A 22,803-nucleotide genomic window follows, 5' to 3' on the forward strand; every position below is an offset into this window, starting at 1 on the left:
TCTGAGCCAATCAGAAGCGCCGATGTTAGAACGCGTTATTCAAGATGGCAGCGCCCATGAACTCGTTCGCAAACTACCGGTAACAGGAGCTACTAATACGGGTGAAGTTTCGCGAGGTCACTAGATTATTTTTATTCCGGATCGGTAGAGAAAATGCTGCGAGCTTCGCTTCGAGAGGTGAGGCGACGCTGGGATTGGCTGCTTCCCCCCACCCCCCGCACCGCTGCCGTGGACGGAGGAAGCTATTCGCCCCTCTCTTCCCAGGCTTCATCTTCCTACTCGATTCTCTCTTTAGGCAGAGTTCCCTCTTAGCGGGTGGGCATTGCTTGCTTTTCGACAGCAATTCGGTTCCTGCTGCAGGAAAGACAGTCAACCCACGAAGCGCTTCCATTTATTGCATTTTTATGCTATGGAAAGCTTCACCTGTCGGATTTCTGCCTGCTGCGTACATGAAACATCAGCAAAACGTGATTAAAAGCAAGGCAATCATGAATGTGATTTTGTTTATATACCAAGGTCAGTTCGCAGGTGGAAATTCAAGTGACAGATATTTCCAGCCCTGAAACAGTTAATAATGCCTGCTAAAAGAGAGCTGTTTTGTCCAGTTTTCCATAAGTGAATCCTACATTCCACCACCTCCAGTCCTACGGCAGCGATGGGGCAGGGGCACTCTAGCAGAATTTCCCTGAGAAATCTCTACAGAAATAGCATGAATTTTCTGCCCAACAAAACTCAATCATTTGCATTTCAGGCTTTAAAAAAATCTTAATTTGACAATAAAGAACTTTTATTTACTGACTGTACAGTCTATTAAGCATATTTTCCTTTCCTTTTAATTTTATTTCTAGCTGCTGGTAAACATACATGTTCATAATTGTATTTTTAAAATACAATTATATTTTTTAAATTCCAAGCATGTCAAAACAATAACAGCACACATTGGTTACCTATATACGATCAGTGCAACTCAATGCACACTTAGAAGAAATAAGGCCACGCAGTGGGGCACTTTTCAGTATACATGTATAGATAGGATTGCACTGTTCAAATATACATAATTTCTTTCTGATATTTTTTAAAAAATTAGTGAACTTAACACCAGTGTATTGATAGTGTACCACCCTTGGCAAATATAGAGGTATCTAGTAACAACAAGCTACCCCACATGCTAGCCTGTTTGGCTGCTATGTGGGTTGCTATGCAAGACCTTCTAATCAACTGTAATCACAAAACCAGAATTTGCCTGTCTGTAATTGATTCCCACCCAAAACTACTGGCAATGTGGAAGAACCCTAATTGAGGAGATTGTGCATGACACCTCCAGGCTGGTATAGGTAAAGAGCCTAAACCTGGGGACTTGCAAAGGAACAGAAAGCATTTGGAATCACTGCCAGAGGAAACACAACCAGTGGTAGATCTTTCCATGGGCAGAGCTGGGGAGCGCTGTGGTGGATGTAGGCCCACTATTGGGCAGGGTGACTAACTCTTTGTTCAGGTATCTGATTTGTTCCTTGCCTTTTTGGCCCCCAAGATCTGGGACCAATTTTGGTGATGGCAAAAATAAAATTAAAAATAAAGTAGACTAACTGCTGGGGTGGCTATAATGTAAAATATGAAGTGATTACCTAACAAAGCATCTACAGATAATAGTATTGAGAAATCATTTGTGACCTCATTACTCACCTGTTTGGTAAACCAACTCCAATATTACTCCACATTTAGTTCACATCTTGAGGCCATTTTATACAATTGCACATTTTAATAGTTATATTTCACATAATATTCTTGTGTTATTGCTTGTTCAATCAAAGGTAGTGTAAGTACAGACAAAGTAGAGAAGTTGCTTTGAAAACCAAGTAGACATAGTTCTTTAAAGCTTACTCTTGAAATTCTGCTAAAAATAGAAAATTTTGATGTTTCAGATATCTATAGCACTCAAGGAAGGCCAAGTGAGTCCAACAGAGCTGTGTCAGAAATGCCTCTCCTTAATAAAAGCTACCAGATTTCTTAATGCTTATATCACTGTAGCAGAAGACACAGCATTAAAACAGGCTGAGGCATCGGAGAAGAGATACAGGCAAGGTAATTTCTGCTGAACAATTGTTCTTCCTTAAAGTATGTTGGCTGTGATCCTTACACTTTCTGCCCAGAATATTTGTTTACTCGTATTGGGGCGGGGGGAATACTTCACTGTATTTCTGTGGTGTTAGTTAGGCCTTATTTGCACATTACATTAAACTATAGTTAAAATAAATTATGGTATAATATGAACAAGCATTCAGGGCTGCCCCACCCATGAGGCAAAGTGAGGTGACCACTTCAGGTGGCTGGATCCACAGGGGGAGTAGATCCTGATATATTTATTTCTCCCTTGTTCCTGATATAGATTTCCACTTACCCCTTCTTCACGGGTGGAGATGGGGGTGGCCAGGTGCCAGAATGTCTTGGGCTGGCCCTGCTTGCACTGTTTCAGACCAGGTTTGGATCTAGCAGCTCTTGGGCCAGCTCAATCCCACCCGCTATCTGTCCTTGGAATGCCCATTAAAGCACTACTCAGGCCAGAGACCTACTTAGACTTGTAGGCAAAACAATAGCAGGCATTTCATTAAAAGTGCCCCAGGCAGAAAAAATGATGTTGGTGGGTCCTATGACTCTGAAACCTAGTACAGCATTTGGATTTCTGCATCCTCTGTCGTTAAAAAAGAAAAAAGTCTAGCCATTATGGTTAAAGAAAGTAGCTCATATCTTACCTCATTTACAAAATGCCTTTCTTGTTGTGACGGGAGGGTTGCTGAAAATGTTGTAGAGCAAATTAGAACTGAGGGCAATTTCTAATGGTAAACCAAAAAGTGAGAATTGATGCACCCAATCCTACACTCTATTGACCATAGCAGCAGTTCACTTTTCTGAAAACAAGACCCATAATGCATGTTATTTTGCTCTGGTATTGGCACTAATGCATTGGCATGTGAGGACAGCCCCACTGCTGCTTCTGTGCTCTGTGGCCAAGCTGCTCACATTCCTAAGTGCTACACCATAGCTGCAGCACTACTGACCTAGCACTATCCACAGTTGTGCTAGGGGGGAAGGGGTAGCAAGAACAAAAGGTTTAGGAGACTGAGAGACAACTGTGTGTTTTTTTTTCACACCTTTTCCAAATCTGCTGGCACAGCAGGTCTAGCAGTTCAGACAACATGTCAAAAATTATTTAGACCAACCTCAATCTTTAAATAAGGCTGTGTGCATGATGCACTGATTGAAATAATCTTCACACTGTAATCCGTAATATAGGTCAGATATTGGGGGATTTGGATGGAATTCCTTTTGCAGTGAAAGACAACTTCAGCACAACTGGAATCGAAACAACATGTGCATCCAAGATGCTAAAAGGTAAAGTAGCATTTTTAAGATAAGCTGACAACTTTGAGCTCTGCTCCTCAATCTATTAAGGATATGGATAGGAGTACTGTGGTTCTGTCTTAAATGGATTCATTCTTTTGTAGATAACTATGAGTAGATGTATTGGATCAGAGGTTTTCAACCTTTTTGAGTCCACAGCTCCCTGGACCAACAACATTCTTTCTGCGGCACCCCTGTGGGGCTCAGAAGCCCAGTTATGTCACTCTTTACCTGCAGAGCTGGCAGCCTCTCGCCCCTTTTCAAACACCCTCCCTTGTGGAGTGTTCCCTCAAGCTCCTCTCCTCTCCCCTGTCCTTGGGAGTCCTCCAGGCAGCAGCCGCCACTGCCCCTGGTCTCTGAGCTACCAGGTGTAAACCTCTTCAGATACCAATGTTGCACAGACACCAAAACAAAGACTCTAATCTTCAAGTCCACAGGCACTGACTAGTTCCACTGATTTCATTGATTCACTTGAATATTTTTAGAGCCTTGGTACCTCCCTGTCTTCACTTTGAAACTTGGGTAGTCTCAATAACAGTTTGCAGTTTAGTAAAGAGGTATGATGAATTCATAGAATCATAGAGTTGGAAGAGACCACAAGGGCCATCGAGTCCAACCCCCTGCCAAGCAGGAAACACCATCAGAGCACTCCTGACATATGGTTGTCAAGCCTCTGCTTAAAGACCTCCAAAGAAGGAGACTCCACCACACTCCTTGGCAGCAAATTCCACTGTCGAACAGCTCTTACTGTCAGGAAGTTCTTCCTAATGTTTAGGTGGAATCTTCTTTCTTGTAGTTTGGATCCATTGCTCCGTGTCCGCTTCTCTGGAGCGGCAGAAAACAACCTTTCTCCCTCCTCTATGTTACATCCTTTTATATATTTGAACATGGCTATCATATCACCCCTTAACCTCCTCTTCTCCAGGCTAAACATGCCCAGCTCCCTTAGCCGTTCCTCATAAGTCATAGTTTCCAGGCCTTTGACCATTTTTGGTTGCCCTCCTCTGGACACGTTCCAGTTTGTCAGTGTCCTTCTTGAACTGTGGTGCCCAGAACTGGACACAGTACTCCAGATGAGGTCTGACTAGAGCAGAATACAGTGGCACTATTACTTCCCTTGATCTAGATGCTATACTCCTATTGATGCAGCCCAGAATTGCATTGGCTTTTTTAGCTGCCGCGTCACACTGTTGGCTCATGTCAAGTTTGTGGTAAACCAAGACTCCTAGATCCTTTTCACATTGAAAATGGGCAGAAAAATGCTGGCACAGTACATGTCTTATTACTTGCTGGTTATCTTACTGGATTATTGCCAATATGTATGAAACCCTAAATTCTTCTACTATTAGTAGAGCACATCATTGTATAGGCTTTGAAAGGGGTACTAGAACCCTTCTGTATTATTAGTTGGGCAGCAGAACTCAGTATTTGTGGAACAAGTAATAAAGAGAGGGGAGATGTCAAGGTTGCCAAGACACGCTGCAGTTTTGAGAAGAGAATCTTCTCTCAGGCAACTATGATAGCAAACATCTAATCTTATTGAGGTAGTTTCCTGAAACAAGTTAAAAGTGCACCCCCATAATACAAAACAATGAAATACCTGTGGTAGTCATATTCTCAGTAGGAATCCATGTAAACGGGGACTAATGGTAATATACATGGCATACTCATTAAAAAAACCAACCTCACTAATATAAAACAATTCATCCAATCCAGTCTTTGTTTTTCAGGTTATATCCCCCCTTACAATGCAACTGTAGTTCAAAAATTGCTGGATCAAGGAGCTGTGCTTCTTGGAAAAACAAACTTAGATGAATTTGCCATGGGGTAAGCCAAGTTAAATATTTTTATGCTGTTGGGTGCCTGATGTGTTGCTTCACTTCTGTTTAACTACAGATGCAAGACTGCCTATCTTGATGCTTGGCTGAGAACATCATGTGGTGCTAAAGCTCTGGCTGCTCAGTTTTCCTCCTGCTTCTGAGATTTTAGCAGACATTGGCCACATGGTTTCAAGCCTATCTTTGCAACCATATAAATTGGGTCACATGCTTCAGAGATGAAATTTATTACACCCTGCAAATACATAGAAACATGGAAAATTGCCTTATACCAGGTCAGGCCATTGGTTCATCTAACTCAATATTTTCACACCAGTCTTCCCTTAACAGACACCCTCTAGATTCTTTGGACTACAGCTCCCATCATTCCTGATCATTGGTCATGCTGGCTGAGGCTGATGGGAGATGATGTTCCAAAACCTCTGGTGGGTAGCAGACTGGAGAAGGTTGGCCTATACTGACAGGTGGCAGCTCTCCAACTTTTCAAACAGAGATTTCCCAATGGGGTGAAACTTTCCAGAGTCTATAGGAGAGCTTCAGGTTGTTCACCCTGTGTGAACCAATCAAATTTAGGAGTGTCAACCGATTTATTTTTTGGTTCTGTTTCAGAGCAAAGGATTTCATATGTACTTGGAAAGAGAGACAAAAAAGTTGTTAAATCTGTAGCTGAATTGATAAGCTTCAGGGGGCGTTCAACTAAGTTTTACTCAGAGTAGAGCCATTAAAACAATGGACCTAGCTTTTTTTGGGAGGGGTATTGGGTTGTTGTTTTCATTTTTATTATTTGTTTTTATTTTTATTATTTTTTTATTATGATTTTCTCATCTTAGCTCTGGAAGTACAGATGGGGCATTTGGACCGGTTAGAAACCCCTGGAGTTACTCACGACAGTACAGAGAAAAGTGTGTGCAGAAACCCAGTGCTCAAAATGAAGACACCAGCTGGTTGATAACAGGAGGAAGCTCTGGAGGCAGTGCTGCTGCCGTATCGTCTTTCACATGCTTCACGTAAGAGGCTTTTTTAGAACAGCTTAATTAAAAGCATCATAATGCAACTTCATAATATTTGCTGAGTGCCAACAAGGGCCTAAGTGCTGTTCATACCCAAGGGCCTAGGAGCAACCTGGTCCCTGATTAGATCCCTTACTGTCAAATCTATATAGATAAGGCAGGACTTGGTAGAGGAGTACTGAGGACAGTGTAAAGTCCCCTTTTATGTCCAAAAGGTTGACTTAAGCCATGTCATTCTAGACAAATTTCCATCCTCTCAGTGTGGGCATTTCGTATTGCTTGGAAAGGATTTATTGTGGCAATAAAGAAGAAAGGATGTTGCCAATATCCTCTGAACCTCCTCTCTTTGACAAGTGTTGTTTCCAGCAACTCAGGCACACAAAAAAAGGAGAAGGAATTTCGATTCAATGAAATCTACAGCATCTCCTCCCTTACAATAAAACACCTTTTCATCCCAGGCTTTTGTGTTGACATCACTGTGGGCTAATAATTCATATAGAGTAGGATTTTCAGACTAACATTCTTCCGATCCTCGGTTTATTCTACATTTCATAGCTGTGCTGATACCAGTGCTTTATGTTTCTTTCTGTTTTGTGAAGAAATATAGTTTCGAAAAAGTTTAAAACGCAAGCCAGCTTTGAAGTCCTATTTGTCTTCATGAGAAAAATCTAAGTGGATTTTTAACTCTCCAATTTTCATAGAAGCATAGAAGAGTTTTGAAGGGACCATGAGGGATCTTTCTCCCAATGTGGGGCTCAAACCCACGACCCTGAGATTAAGAGTCTCATGCTCTACTGACTAGGCTATCCCTCAGGGTGAAAGAATAGTTTTTCAGATTGCTTAATTTTAGCTGAATAGAGCCACTCTGTGTTTATTCTAAAAGGTAGAGTGTTTATTTGAATAATAATATTTTAATATTTAATTCAGAAATTTATGCAACAATACACTTTTTAGTCAGGAAAATGTCTTTCTAAGCCTTGTTGCTATATATCCGTGGTTCCCAACGTGGGGCAATTTGATTTTTAAGGGGGGCAATTCGAGAATGAGTGAATGGTCTTTTAGGCTTCCCTTTTTGAATAATAAGAATATATGGGGGGGGCACGGGGAGCATCAGGATTTTAGAGATGCTTAGGTGGGGCATGGCCAAAAAAAGGTTGGTAACCACTGCTATATATTTATAGCTCACTCTTCTTTCAAGGAAGTCAGCACCATAAGACTCCCAAGTGATCTCCCATCAAGGTGCTTCTGAGAACTAAATCCCCTTGAGCCATATAACGTACCTTCAGATGACTTTGGTCTGCTCCTGATCTGGAAATGGTCTCTGTACTTAGACTGCATGAGAGAGGAAAGTCTGCTGAAACTCCATGAAGGAACACAATGCAAAAACTGCACCCTTTGAATTTCTTCCTGGCAAGCATATATTCCAGATAAAACACAGCCCTTTCAGACGAGGCACTTCACAGGCTGGCAGCAGTAATAGTAATCTGTATGTTGCTCTTAGACCAAGCAGTTTACGTATTGTGGTTAATTGCATGTGCATTTCTTCATTGGAAAAGTGTTAGAAGTGATTGGTAGGTCATGATGCCTTGTTTCTGTAAAAAACAAAGACAGCCTGGGGAAGACATGCAATGGCTTCCCGGATTCCCATAGGCATCTGCTTGGCCCCTGTGAGAACAGGATGGTAGACTGGATGGGCCTTTGGTCTGATCCAACCAGGCTCTTATGTTCTTGCAGAGCAAATTGGGATGTGATGTCCTGACTGCCGTTATTATTATTTTTTTCAACCATAGGGCTCTGGGATCTGATACAGGAGGATCCACCAGAAACCCAGCTTCTCATTGTGGAGTGGTTGGCTTGAAGCCAACGTATGGCCTGGTTTCCCGTCACGGTCTTATTCCGCTGGTGAACTCTATGGATGTGCCGGGCATCTTTGCCAGATGTGTGGACGATGCAGCCACCGTGTTGGGTATAATGATTACACCTGTCTCCCTAGGGAATTCTGTCAAAGCTAGTTTGGCTCAAGGATTCTCTTTTCTTTCCTGTAGCTCATGAGTCTTTCTGCTTTGTTTCAGGGGCACTCAGTGGCCATGATCCAAAAGATTCAACCACCGTGCAGGACCCCGTCCACCCATTTCCGCTGCCCAATTTGACAGATGTGAAGGATGTTTGCATAGGCATACCAAAGGTAACTGGTATGTAAATAGCCACTTGGAGGGGGGAAATAAACACCAAAATTAAATGTTAGTGAATTCCTATTGCCTATGACTGACATAGGTCATTAAAACATTTCTCTTTAACCAGGCCTTTGGCTGGTTAACATTGGTTTTCCTCTTAAATGTGTTTGTGGGAGTGGGGTTGGTTACTGGTTTGTTTTGGATCTTGTTCTTGGTTTTGCGATAATTTTTTATTGGAACTTTTCAACATACAATAAAAAACAAACTAATCTAATTAAAAATAAAAAACAAAACGAGAAAAAGGGGGAAGCATAATGTTTTCATTGTGTATTTTGTGTTCTCATTTTTTATTTTTATATTGTGAACCGCCCAGCGATTTTCAGATGAAAGGCAGTATAAAAATTTAAATAATAATAATAATAAGTCAATCTGCAGAACACAATCAGTGTTGAAGAACAATGGTACTGTATGTCTTATTCGACATTCATTAATCAGAATGAAAATATGCTTTAGGAAACGCTCTCTTTGGGCTTCCTCAGAACTGTCAGGAACAAGAAGTACTCACTGAATGCCTGTCACACATACACTTTGAAAGAATCATTATATTTAATTATTCAACCAAAGTCTTCAAGGTGTTCTTCTAAGTTGACATGTGCACTCGCATTTCGAGATGCTTGAGGAATTTGGAGGATGTGAATTCCAAAAGTGGACTCCCCTGAGCTGCTAGTGTAAAGACTGGAACTAGGACTAATGTAAGGACTGGAACATTCACTTCAGAATCGACACTCGCCCAATTCCACGGGGCAGGCTGAGTGTTGGAAAAATAGGCACAGACAACCAGGAACAGCTAGGAAGCATGGCTCCTGCCACACTTGTTGTAAATGGATATGCAAGTGCCCCTCCCTGAAAGCAATGATAGGAGTTGACATGCCACCCCCTTCAGAAAGATTATATTTTTTTAAAAGGCAGCTGCTCTTATGGGGGCAGCCTCCCTTGGGAGTAGGGAGGGAATGACACACCATTGCAGCTCATCACTCCCAAGGCAATTATGTATCCACCTTTAAAATAATATGTGAAGAGGGATTTTTGCCTTCTGAAGTTATTTGCACATGTTCCTCATTTTGGGTTATACACACGATTCCCCACCCTTTCCTTTGTGGATGTCCTGTATTTTTCGCTCCATAAAACGCACCTGACTGTTAGACGCACCTAGTTTTTAGAAGGGGAATGCAATAAAAAAATATATATTTTTAAAGGGAGCGCTGAGCAGAGCCTGTATGCATCCCAGGCGCTGCTCAGCACTCCCTTGCACGAGCCGCGTGGAGCGTGTGTGGGGCGCTTGCAGGCTTTTCCCCAGGAGGGAGAAGAGCCCCCAAGAGCTGCACACAGGCTCCATGCAGCTAGTGAAAGGGATGCAGCCCTTGGGGGCTTTTGTGGGAGGTGGGGGAAGGGCCTGAGGGGCTGCCCTCTGTCCCTTCCCCCACCTTCCACAAAAGCCAGCAAGAGCCGTGCACCCTTTAAAGAGCGTGCAGCTTTTGCATGCTTTTCTATGAGGAGGCAGAAGGGACTGACCTGGCCAGTCAGTCCCTTCTCCTTCCTAAGGGAAAAGCCCCCAAGAGTGGCGCGCTCTTTAAAGGGTGTGTGGCTCCTGCGGGCTTTTCTACGAGGAGGGAGAAGGGACTGACACGGCCAGTCAGTCCCTTCTCCCTCCTGGGGAAAAGCTGGCAAGAGCCGCGTAGAGTGTGTGTGCGGCTCTTGGGGGCTTTTCCCGCCTGCAATCACTCCATAAGATGCACACACATTTCCCCTTACTTTTTAGGAGGGAAAAAGTGCATCTTATGGAGCAAAAAACAGGGTACTTTGATTCCCCCCCCCCCAGTGAGATGGTTTTTTTAGAGAACTAAATTCATAACATCCAGACCAAAACTCATAGTTGACCAATCTGACTTACTGCCAAAGACTGCACTAAAAATAAGAGAAAAAGAACTACGCACACTCTGAAAGAAAGAAGTGTTGAATTACAATGTGATCTTTGCCATATCTGCTCAGAAATAGGTTCTGCGAAATTCAAAGAGGCTTCCTCTCAGGTAACGGGGTTAAGACTGCAGCCTTAATCACCACGGTGCAGCCTGCTTGTTAACTCATTGCCGGGAAATAGTGAAAACTTATAGCTCCTTCTGTTGAAAAAGAGCCTAGCTAAATCAAGGGGGAAAGCTGAAATGGCAAAGATTATTCACTATATACCAGCTGTTATTAGTATTATAGATGGTAATATTTTTCACAGTTATTTAAAATGGTTACACCACTAAGAATGTTGTTCTGATTTGCAGAAACATTTTCACAATAGCCATTAATGGAAACTGCTGGAACCAGGTCATCCCTGAATGCAGAACTGGGCCTTATTTGCAATCATTGCCCACCATTTAGTTTAATATGTCATGTTGTTACAAAATCTACCTCTATTATTTATATTAGCCTAAAGTCCTCCATCTGCACTGGGGCTTGTGGAAAGTCCTGTCAGGTCTTGGTCCTCCTTTTGCCAATGAGCTCCCCGTCAGTCATTCTATCCTAGCTCATCATTTTGGTTCCCTGGGCTTTATGACTCAGCTCATTCCAGCCATTCCCAATTACCTTAGAAAGACAGGCTGGCCTCTGAAGCAAGCTGCAGTTTGGCACTGAATCTATAACTAAAACCAAACACATGCCATCCTAGCTGCCTGCTAAAGGAAGTATTCAATAATAATTTTTTTGAAAAGGACAAATTTTCACTTGGGAGTTTAACATGCTACAAATACTTGATAATTCTGGCTCAGCTAAGAACTGTGAAGATGCACATAAAGTTGTTGGTGCAGAGGGTTATGCTTTTCACCCTCTCCCTTCTCTAGGAATACAACGTACCAGGATTGTCTAGTCAAACTCTGGCCGTGTGGTCCAAGGCAGCCGACCTCTTTGAGAAAGCTGGCGCCAAAGTGATTGATGTCAGACTCCCGCACACCTGTTACTCCATTGTCTGCTACCATGTGCTGTGTGCGGCAGAAGTAGCATCGAACATGGCCCGATTTGATGGCCTGGAGTACGGTAAGGCTTCTTTCCAACAAGTGTCATGTAAATTAGATAAATTCATTGCCCTCAAAAGGTTATGCCCAAAAAGGCCTTACTAACGAGAACAACTAGGGTATAATATTATAAATTATTCCTGTTCTTTAAGGCGCAGCCTATGAGCTGTGCAAGCCCTGCTGTCAGATTTGTTTCTAGTCTGCTTCTTCCAGTCATTATTGCTCCTGAACCTTTCTCTGTTGCTTACTGTGGCTGCAAGCCTTCACAGCACTGGCCTGCATCTTTCTATATGATCTACATAATTTGTAGAATTGTAGTACACAACTGGAACACTAGCAGCTACTACAAACATCCAGTGTGCAAATCAGGTGGGAGTTTTTAATGTGGTGGAGAGGTGTTTTGTCTGTGTGTGAGAGAGAGGGAGATGAGGGGGTGGGACTAGTCCTCCCCACAGTATGATTGAGCAATGCCGGTCCACTTTATACATTTGCCATAACCCACTAATGACTATACATTGATTTAATAAATCTAAACTAGAAATAAGTTCAATCCGAATGCATTTCGAATGGGAATGTGTTTCTGTGGTTAAAATCACACCTTTCAAAAGAGGAGTGTTTTTTTCTGCAAAAACATTACCTAGGACAATCACGTATGCTTTCCTCTGCTTTCCCCAACCCCTTCCTCTCCTCTCTTTGTCCATTCTGCCCAAACAGAGTAGTGAAACTTTCACCTTTGAAGGTAGGGGTTGGCTGACCCATGGCTAGGACTCACACACCCAGCAAGGTCAGGCAGCTGCCTATAGCGCATGTTCCACCCAACCAAGCATCAACCGTAGTATACCTCCTCCTGAAGTTTGAGATACCAACAGAAATAATAATTAAAAAGTGGACTGATTACTGTGGATGTGTGTGAATGGTGTGCTACTTCTGGGAGAAAGGAAAGCACAGCAGCAGGAGGACTGATACACAAACCCTGGAGCTGATTGTAGGCTTGCTGGTTATTTGGTTTGCAGAGTGGCAAAGTATATGAAAATCACTAGTCTCTAAATTTGGCAGGCAGACAATGTCTCCACAGAACAAGGTTAGGGAAGGAAGCAACAGATCAGTTCTCAGAGGCGACCTGTTTTTGAACCGAATGCCCTGTTCCAGCGTAAACACAGGGATAATTTATTTGTAACTGGGAAGCAGTTCAAAGAGTGATGATCTGAAAGGAAGTTGGTTGAGCCCTGCTAACCTGCCCCCAACAAGTTTCAGCCATAGTAAGCTGCAAGGCAGACAGTTCTGCATTAAAAACTAGAGCCAAGTACAGTAACGTAAAACAAATATTATCTTTAAGTCATTTGTCTGCTTACGTACACCTGCTTGTGAGTCTCAATTCACAGCATGTCCCTAGTTGATTAAATGCAGATCCATTAATTATGTCAGAGAAATGTGCAGCCTGCCACAATATGAACCAGCATATCTGATGTGCTTTTTAATTACAGAAAGATTATGTCTCTGCCAAAGCCTTTTTAGCACTGTGGAATGTCTCTTATTAGTTGCAGTGAGGTCTGCTGGTGGCCAAAATTTCTGTATTATTTCTGTGAGCATGTTTTTATTATGACAGAAGTGTTGTCTCAGCTGTGTCCTTGGAAGAGTGCTCTGCAGGACAAAGTACATGCATTGTTCAGCTCAATTGTTCTTCTGCACTCAGGGTCAACTGATGAGGGAATACAATGTTATTGAAATACCTCTGCACTTCCTGGTCAGAGACAATGGCTCCTGTTCAGTATCACCCTCCCTGTACTTTCCAGTGTACTTTTTAAGTGCCAAGTCAGTTGAAATATTGTACTTCAACACATTGACTCTCAAATGCCTGTTCCCAGCATTTTTATCAGGAAAAGAATAACAAAGCTGAACAAGTCCTGCCCCTTTTTCAAAACGTTTGTGTCAAAATATATTGCGAAACATATAAGCCTGCTGAAATCTGCAGCCACTTCATTGTGTCCTTTCCAAATCTTAGATAATATATTCTAAATCAATATGAATTATTGGATATTATCAGATGAACCCCCTGACAGGGCATAAGTACCCTTGACGTACTCTGTATTATTCTTGCTAGATTGAAAATGTGTTTGCCTTAGGGCTGGGTTGAAACAGAACTTCACAGTCCCATTCACCAATCTGAAATGAGGCTTCCACTTTCAGAAGTTTTGAAGGAGGTTCCAAAGAGGGAGTAAACTGCTCGCTCAGATTAACAATAGTAGGAGCTCCAAGGGTGAAGCTGCAGGAAAAGAAGCACCTGCATGGTTCCAAGTTGTAGAACTCCAGTTCCTATCAGCCCCAGCTAGCATGACTGCTGAGCAGGGATGATGGGAATTGTAGTCCAGCAACATCTGGCAATCCTCAAGGTCCACCTTCCTGACTTAGGCGATGTGCAAGCGGTGGCTGCAATAGCATCTCCACGCCCTTTGCTTTCCTGCCATGTGCTCAAGCGCAGCCCTACTGCACACGCCCTTCCAGAATGAGGACAATTTTATAAAGGAAAGTTTGCTTTCATTCCGAATCGGCTTTATTGATCCTCAGAGGATCTAATCAGACAGTGCCAAATCTAACTGGCTGTTTTGTGGCATAATACTGTCGTGTTCGCAACACAATCCCTGATATTCAGGGAACGTGTGAGGAAGAAAAGGTGCGGGGAGGAGTGAACAAAAACCTGGCACTAAAGCAGCTGCTCCGAGGGGCAGCTGGCAGCAAGAAAATTGGTACAAACAATGTAAAATTTTGGAAGGTTTTTTTGGGTGAGGGAGCATTCAAGGCCTCCCAGTTATCCCTCTTCATGCTAAAAATGTTCAACCAAGACCATTCAACTTGTCCCAAGTCAAATAGCTACTTGTGGTGGCTGCTGCTGCTGCTGAAACCCACGTGATTTGTTTAGCTTCCTGGCCCATGAATAAACAGCACCTGACATTTAGCTGTGTGCAACAGCAGCAAATAAACCTCGGATATATTTGTACAGCGGGACGCAGATGGCGCTGTGGGTTAAAGCCTCAGCGCCTAGGACTTGCCGATCGAAAGGTCGGCGGTTCGAATCCCTGCGGCGGGGTGCGCTCCCGTCGTTCGGTCCCAGCGCCTGCCAACCTAGCAGTTCGAAAGCACCCCCGGGTGCAAGTAGATAAATAGGGACCGCTTACCAGCGGGAAGGTAAACGGCGTTTCTGTGTGCGGCTCTGGCTCGCCAGAGCAGCGATGTCACGCTGGCCACGTGACCCGGAAGTGTCTCCAGACAGCGCTGGCCCCCGGCCTCTTGAGTGAGATGGGCGCACAACCCCAGAGTCTGTCAAGACTGGCCCGTACGGGCAGGGGTACCTTTACCTTTACCTTTACCTATATTTGTACAGCACAGTAATTTCTATTGTTTATTCATGAGGTGACTTTGAATGGTTTAAGATGCATTTCCAAATCACTGATGACTTTTAATTTTAGGGCACCGCAGCAGCGCTGACAAGTCCACCGAAGCCTTGTATGCAGCCACGCGCCGGGAAGGCTTTAATGATGTTGTAAGGGGAAGAATTCTATCAGGAAACTACTTCTTGCTAAAACAGTAAGTTCAGCACATTTGAAAGCTCAAATTTACAAAGCTAGCATTTTATTTGTGGTTCAGTTAAGGGTGAAATTACTCATGTGGACAGATTTTTCCATGCAGTTAAGACAATATTATTATTGCTGATGCTGCTATAGCTGTAATATACAGCAAAACACTATTTCCTAAAATTATGACAATCTACTAAGCGTTTTCTTGTTTTCTATTCTCTCCTATGTGCCCTTTTAACCAGGGGCTTATTTTAAATAATCAGAAGTGAAAACCTCAACTTTTTGTGCATGTGTTAACTATAAAGCCTTTCCCCCCTTGGTCTCGTGTTTTGGATTAGAGAAACCTGGGTTCAAATGTCAGCTAAGGTGGGAACTATCATAGGTGACTCACCCTCTTGCAGGTCCATTTGAATGATTTCATGGAAGCAACCCAGACAGTTGAGTTAAATTCCCAAGAAAGCTATTTTGTTCTTACTATAAAACAGTATCCTGGCCAACTGGGGTGAAAGAGCTGACCAAAGAAGCAGATGTGAACAGTGGGCGACCAGAAGCCCAGAGGTCTAATACCTTCAGATGGGTAAATGTTCTAGATGTTTCTTAAGATCATGGGGCATTTACAAAACAGGCCTTATAAGCACAATTTGTGCAACCCTATGCTGGTGTGATGCACTGGATAGATTGGCGAGACCTAGTCAGATTCCTGTTCAGCCATGATGGTCCCTGGATGGCTTTGGGCTAGTGGCTGTCTGTCAGCTTTGCTTACTCTACAGGACATTTACAAGGATAAAGTGAGATGACCCTATGCACATGCTTGGAGGAGATTGGTGGTGACAATAAAATGCGCAAGCTCTGAGCAACCAGGTGGAATTAAAGGCAGCTGTGAGTTAGGTGGAAGAAATGACCAAAGAGAAATCCCAATTTGAGTTAAGATGCCCAATGTGTGCTTAGATGGAGGGAAGAAAATCAAAGCAATAGCTAAAGTTATTCAGATTGGGGCCCATGTCAGCTCATCATACCATACCAATCTTGTTTTGAAAACCTTCAAGAAAAAAGGAAATTACAACTTTTCTGGATAGCCTGTTGCCAAACTGCTTTGCAGTAAAGAAGAGCATTTTGCCAAATATTTTAACCCTAGTTCAACTCTTCCATCCTTTTGTGTCTTGCTCTTAGAGTGCACCACCTGCTATTACTGTATAATATCACAACACTTCAGCAACTGTTACTGCCATACACGTTGGAGTTAATGATAGGCGCTTAAGATTATGCAGTTTAGGATTGTGTGAGCTGCTGATCTAAATGAATGATGCTGTGTTCCTAACTATGCAGGCATACTTAGAAGCAAGTCCTGATGGACTGAGACTTAACATGTCTCACATGTCTTAAAATTGTAATTATGCAACTCTTTAGCCCATGATATCTGTCATGGTGTTCTGTTGCGCCAGAAGCGGTTTAGTCATGCTGGCCACATGACCTGGAAAGCTGTCTGTGGACAAATGCTGGCTCCCTCAGCCTGAAAGTAAGATGAGTGCCACAACCCCATAGTCACCTTTGACTGGACTTAACTGTCCAGGGGTCCTTTACCTTTTATATGCCAGTAAAATCTGATGTACTCTCTTGCTTAATAAACTGTGATCATCATTTCCACCCTTTTGTTGTTGTTTAGTCGTTTAGTCGTGTCCGACTCTTCGTGACCCCATGGACCACAGCACGCCAGGCACTTCTGTCTTCCACTGCCTCCCGCAGTTTGGTCAGACTCATGTTTGTAGCTTCGAAGACACTATCCAACCATCTCATCCTCTGTCGCCCCCTTCTCCTTGTGCCCTCCATCTTTCCCAACATCAGGGTCTTCTCCAGGGAGTCTTCTCTTCTCATGAGGTGGCCAAAGTATTGGAGCCTCAGCTTCACGATCTGTCCTTCCAGTGAGCACTCAGGGCTGATTTCCTTAAGAATGGATCGGTTTGTTCTTCTTGCAGTCCATGGGACTCTCAAGAGTCTCCTCCAGCACCATAATTCAAAAGCATCAATTCTTCGGCGATCTGCCTTCTTTATGGTCCAGCTCTCACTTCCATACATCACTACTGGGAAAACCATAGCTTTTACTATACGGACCTTTGTTGGCAAGGTGATGTCTCTACTTTTTAAGATGCTGTCTAGGTTTGTCATTGCTTTCCTCCCAAGAAGCAGGCGTCTCTTAATTTCGTGGCTGCTGTCACCATCTGCAGTGATCATGGAGCCCAAGAAAGTAAAATTTCTCACTGCCTCCATTTCTTCCCCTTCTATTTGCCAGGAGGTGATGGGACCAGTGGCCATGATCTTTGTTTTTTGATGTTGAGCTTCAGGCCATATTTTGCGCTCTCCTCTTTCACCCTCAATAAAAGGTTCTTTAATTCCTCCTCACTTTCTGCCATCAAGGTTGTGTCATCTGCATATCTGAGGTTGTTGATATTTCTTCCAGCGATCTTAATTCCGGCTTGCGATTCATCCAGCCCAGCCTTTTGCATGATGAATTCTGCATATAAGTTAAATAAGCAGGGAGACAATATACAGCCTTGTCGTACTCCTTTCCCAATTTTGAACCAATCAGTTGTTCCATATCCAGTTCTAACTGTAGCTTCTTGTCCCACATAGAGATTTCTCAGGAGACAGATGAGGTGATCAGGCACTCCCATTTCTTTAAGAACTTGCCATAGTTTGCTGTGGTCGACACAGTCAAAGGCTTTTGCATAGTCAATGAAGCAGAAGTAGATGTCTTTCTGGAACTCTCTGGCTTTCTCCATAATCCAGCGCATGTTTGCAATTTGGTCTCTGGTTCCTCTGCCTCTTCTAAATCCAGCTTGCACTTCTGGGAGTTCTCAGTCCACATACTGCTTGAGCCTTCCTTGTAGAATTTTAAGCATAACCTTGCTAGCGTGTGAAATGAGTGAAATTGTGCGGTAGTTGGAGCATTCTTTGGCACTGCCCTTCTTTGGGATTGGGGTGTAGACTGATCTTCTCCAATCCTCTGGCCACTGCTGAGTTTTCCAAACTTGCTGGCATATTGAGTGTGGCACCTTAACAGCATCATCTTTTAAAATTTTAAATAGTTCAGCTGGAATACCATCACTTCCACTGGCCTTGTTATTTGCAATGCTTTCTAAGGCACCCTAGTCTTGTTTAAATGCAACAGGGCAGAAAAGCAGGATCAGGAAAATGAATGGCTCTCTCTAGCTATGTAAAGATAGGTATGTTGAGGCAGATGACTTTAATCCAACCTTCTGATAATCCAGAAGGTGAGGGAGAAAAAAGCCACAAGCAGTAGCTGCACAGCACATATGAAAAGACAGCTGAGAGACACCCAATACTTGAATTTGAGGTCCAGTATTGCACTACCCCACGTTCACTAAACTGTTACTATGCATCTGCTGTTTGGTTAAATTATCCTTTTCTCATTTGTCAAGATTTTAAACATTAGCAATACAGTCGTACCTCGGAAGTCAAATGGAATCCCTTCTGGAAGTCCATTTGACTTCCAAAATGTTTGGAAACTAAGGCGTGGCTTCCGATTGGCTGTAGGAAGTTCCTGCAGCCAATTGGAAGCCACACCGGACGTTTGGGTTCCAAAGAACATTTGCAAATCAGAACACTCACTTCCGGGTTTGTGGCGTTCGGGAGCCAAAACATTTGACTCACAAGTAGTTTGTTAACCAAGGTTCAACTGTACTCTTCATTTCTAAGAGTAGCTAAGCACTGAAGTCAGATAGTCCTCTTATCTGAACAACTGAGGCCAGCGTTACAATGCTTTGACTTAATTGGTTTTCTTTAGCTGTAGACTCAGGGAGAAAAGATATCATCTTGTTTGCAATTTTTGCACACACATCCAAATGCTGCAATTGGCTAAAAGACTCAATGTCCTGTTGCTAGTTCTCACAAAATGTGTTTTCCCCTCTAGGAACTATGAGAATTACTTCATCAAAGCCCAGAAAGTGAGAAGACTCATTGCCAATGATTTTGCAAAAGTCTTTCATTCTGGTGTCGATATTTTGCTCACTCCAACAACTATGAGCCACACTGTACCATATGTGGAATTCATCAAAGAGGATAACAGAACCCGCAGCACCCAGGATGATATTTTTACTCAGGCTGCCAACATGGCTGGTGAGAACATCTGAGTGGTTCATATACTTATCTAATCTTAGTTGTTGCTTATTGAATTTGCCATTCCCAGACAGACATCTTCTTTGTGCAGCATTCCTGAAGGCTTCCCAGCAGTATGCAAAAATGGGGGGGAAACCCTGTACTGATCACCACTATTATAGGAAAGGTTTCTCTCCCCCCCCCCCCATCATTTTTAAATAATAAAAAAAAGCATTATAATGTTATAGCATAATAATGTGCTTTCATGGTATTTCACTATTTAAAGGTTTTTTTAAAATAACAAATAGCAAGGAAAGTGTTTCTGCAGTAATTTAAAGCTATTTAAAATAATATATAGAGTAATAAAAGCACCTATTACAAAGGCTATGGTAAATGTGTGCTGAGCTATGGATTGACCTTCCTTGGTATGTCACTGCATATAGCAAAACCACTCTCTTAAAAGAAGAATAGCTCTAAGGCTACCTACATAGGTGTAGATTGTGCTGCTCTGAAAAAAAAGTCAGACTATATTGTTTGAGAAAAGGCAGAAGGACTACAAGGAAAAGACAATGACTGAATGACAGCATTGTGTGGATGCCCCAATAAAAAAACAACAGCAAACAAAGGGGAGGCAATTCTACTCATTGGAGGCTTTTAAGCAGAGGTTGGATGGGTATATGCCATGGGTGTTGAGATTCCAACTCTACAATTCTATGATTCTACTGCACTCCTGATGGGACACGGGTGGCGCTGTGGGTTAAACCACAGAGCCTAGGACTTGCCGATCAGAAGGTCGGCAATTCAAATCCCTGCGACGGGGCGAGCTCCCATTGCTCGGTCCCTGCTCCTGCCAACCTAGCAGTTCGAAAGCACCTCAAAGTGCAAGTAGATAAATAGGTACCGCTCCAGCGGGAAGGTAAACGGCGTTTCCGTGTGCTGCTCTGGTTCGCCAGAAGCTGCTTAGTCATGCTGGCCACATGACCCGGAAGCTGTACGCTGGCTCCCTCGGCCAATAAAGTGAGATGAGCGCTGCAACCCCAGAGTTGGTCACGACTGGACCTAATGGTCAGGGGTCCCTTTACCTTTTTAGGTAAAGGTAAATGGACCCCTGACCACTAGGTCCAGTCGTACGGCACTCCTAAAGTGGAGGCAAAAAGGTTCATTAATCTTGCTGCCTAGATAACTGCTCAAGAAGCCCAATCCATGTGGCCGAGTCTATCTTGGATGCTTTTGAAAGTAGTCTGGAAAAAAGAGCCTATTAGAAATGGAAGATGTGTATGCCTTGTCCTTAGTTACAGCATGGGACAGTGAAATTGTGCTTTCTCCTCTTATACCTGTGCATTCTCCCCATTGAGGCTGGCAATATTACTGCTAGGAGAAGAAATAATGCCAAATTAATGCCTTGTGTATTGGTTTTTGTTTTACCATTGAATAGTGTGTGATTCTATCAAACGATGTAAATAATGATCTATTTTGTCTTTCAGGGCTACCAGCTGTAAATGTTCCTTCTGCACTTTCAGAGACAGGCTTACCAATTGGGCTGCAGTTTATTGGCCGCGCATTCCACGAGGAACAGCTTCTCACAGTTGCCAAATGGTTTGAAAAGCAAGTGCAGTTCCCTGTCTTAGAGCTACAAGGGATGATGAATCATCTTGACACTGTCTCTCACCAGGAGAAGTCAGCATTCTTTTCATGATGGGTTCAACTATGCAGTGGAAAAAAGATTGTGAAGAAGCTTTTAATATAGACCTGGTTTATAATCGGCTTCCAATTGCCATTTGATTTAGCCCAAGCTCAGTTCTGGCCAAAAGTAATGTAATAAAATTACTAACATGCTAGCATGTTGAAAATTTTGTTTCTTCTTCTAGGAATCTTGATCACACTCAAGGAAAAACAAGTTATTACAGTGTGATAAAATGGTGTTTGCTTCCCATCTGAAAATGAATCGCCCTGAGTAGTACTGTCACATAAGTGTAAGAACTGTGTATACGAAGCCCAGCCATTAAGAAGGAAAACTTTAGGTCTTTATAATTTCATCTTACTGAAGAGGAGTTAACACCAATTACGAAGTTCAGCAGATAAAGATGGAACAAAGCAATCTCTCTGTGCCGCAAGTCTGAAACACTGTGGATGCACATCCCATTGATTTCTGTTAAATTTATTTCAAAGCATAAATGCTTAGGATCAGGCTGTAATTTTCTTATGAAGTATCTGCAGCTATCCAGTCTGATACAGGAATCCTGATACCTGATAAGGAATCCTGTTAATTGTTTATGGAATCAGTTTTGTTTCTTCCATCTGACTTAGTTTTATGGCAGGGATGCAACAGTTTCTTTGAAACTGTTGTTGTAAACCAGCAAAACTCCTGGAAGGAAAGAGAACCACATGCTCCCTATTAACTTAGAATCATAGAGTTGGAAGAGACCACAAGGGCCATCGAGTCCAACCCCCTGCCAAGCAGGAAACTTCTGTGCAAGAACTCTCTAACCAGCTAGCACTGCATCACTGCATGCAAAGTTTATGTCTTCCAGATTGGCATGAAAGTCAAAGAGTGGGCCCCCAATTTTTTTTTTGGGGGGGGGGGAATGGTTGATAGGAAAGATTCTTGCAGAAAGTATGGAGGCTGCTGCTGTATGTAGTAACTGCAGGTGCACCAACTCAAGACACAGAGTTTATTGGGTTGGTTCATGAATAAAAGATTATGATGAACCCATTATCGTATCTACCTATTGAGCTAGCAGTCTTCCTAAAGACAGCATCCCATTTTGTACTAGTTGTCAGTTCAACTCTGGAAACAGATAAGCTCAGAGGGCCTTTTCAGGTATTTCATTTTGTAATGAAAAACCAATTGTCAAGCACAGGGCAGGAGTCATTTATTAATTGTCTAACATGTAAATTAGGGCGTTCACCCACAAAATATACACAAGTGGTTAACTGGCAACTGGATTACCAATACGAAAAGGATATGATTTACACATGCATGCTTTGTAAGATAGCATTGTATTACATTTTGTTCACAGTAGTTGCTTCCTAAGCACAACGTATGATGTGCAGCCTCCTAAATGCTATTTATGCTTGTATTATTCCAAAAAGAGATTTGGTTGAATATGAGCGGATCAGCCCACCATGAAATTCACTAGGATGATGCTCTTGAGAAGATGGGCTAATTTGGTCATAGTGTAATACACTCAGCAGGTAAGGAAGCTGCTCCCAGAACTATGTCTTCCAACCGACCTCCTTTACGTTGACGTAGCCATTTGTCCCTTCTGAATCTGATCAATATTAACACCAACACAAAGGCACTCTGAAACCTGGGAACTATAGTTTCCAAAGTCAAGTTCAGAAAGTCTCCCAGTTTGTGTTAAGTGGGGTTTGCAGTCATTCAACCGTAATTCCATACCATCATGGAGAAAATAGGAGTAATTGCTCTACAACAAGGGAGGTTAACTTGGGAAAGGAAGTAGTATGGGCCACTTCCTTAACTCTAGGTAAATGTCAGCATTGTGTTATGCCTTTACTAGCCTCTCTGCCTAAAGTATTTAACAAGGTTAAGGACACAGAAGAACTGGATAAGGGCCATCAAGTGCCTAATTCACTGAAGAGTCTACTCTGAGTTGGACTTAGTGAATGTTGTTGTTGTT

General features: G+C 42.8%; 2 protein-coding genes across 3 annotated transcripts in view; one reads left to right on the forward strand and one right to left on the reverse strand.

The window, feature by feature from the left end:
* The window catches only part of RTN4IP1 (reticulon 4 interacting protein 1), a 110,975-nt gene that overhangs the window by 57,996 nt on the left and 30,176 nt on the right, over positions 1 to 22,803 (reverse strand). The window lies entirely within an intron of this gene.
* QRSL1 (glutaminyl-tRNA amidotransferase subunit QRSL1) lies at positions 24 to 21,284 on the forward strand. The gene is made up of 11 exons (XM_083731355.1): positions 24 to 177; positions 1,923 to 2,082; positions 3,292 to 3,390; positions 5,130 to 5,226; positions 6,068 to 6,244; positions 8,038 to 8,213; positions 8,320 to 8,432; positions 11,307 to 11,499; positions 14,942 to 15,059; positions 18,978 to 19,183; positions 20,647 to 21,284. The coding sequence occupies exons 1-11, from the start codon at positions 154 to 156 to the stop codon at positions 20,856 to 20,858; spliced, it is 1,575 nt and encodes a 524-aa protein (XP_083587481.1). The 5' UTR covers positions 24 to 153; the 3' UTR covers positions 20,859 to 21,284.

This window comes from Podarcis gaigeae (genome assembly GCF_964106915.1).
Source record: "Podarcis gaigeae genome assembly, chromosome: 3".
NCBI classification, from domain to species: Eukaryota; Metazoa; Chordata; class Lepidosauria; order Squamata; family Lacertidae; genus Podarcis; species Podarcis gaigeae.

Bases quoted from the DNA above. Each gene is read 5' to 3' on its own strand.
- QRSL1 (XM_083731355.1), top strand. From the start codon at position 154: ATGCTGCGAGCTTCGCTTCGAGAG. The intron at 6,245-8,037 runs GTAAGAGGCTTT...TTTCAACCATAG, and splicing joins TCGTCTTTCACATGCTTCAC to GGCTCTGGGATCTGATACAG. The intron at 8,214-8,319 runs GTATAATGATTA...GCTTTGTTTCAG, and splicing joins CGATGCAGCCACCGTGTTGG to GGGCACTCAGTGGCCATGAT.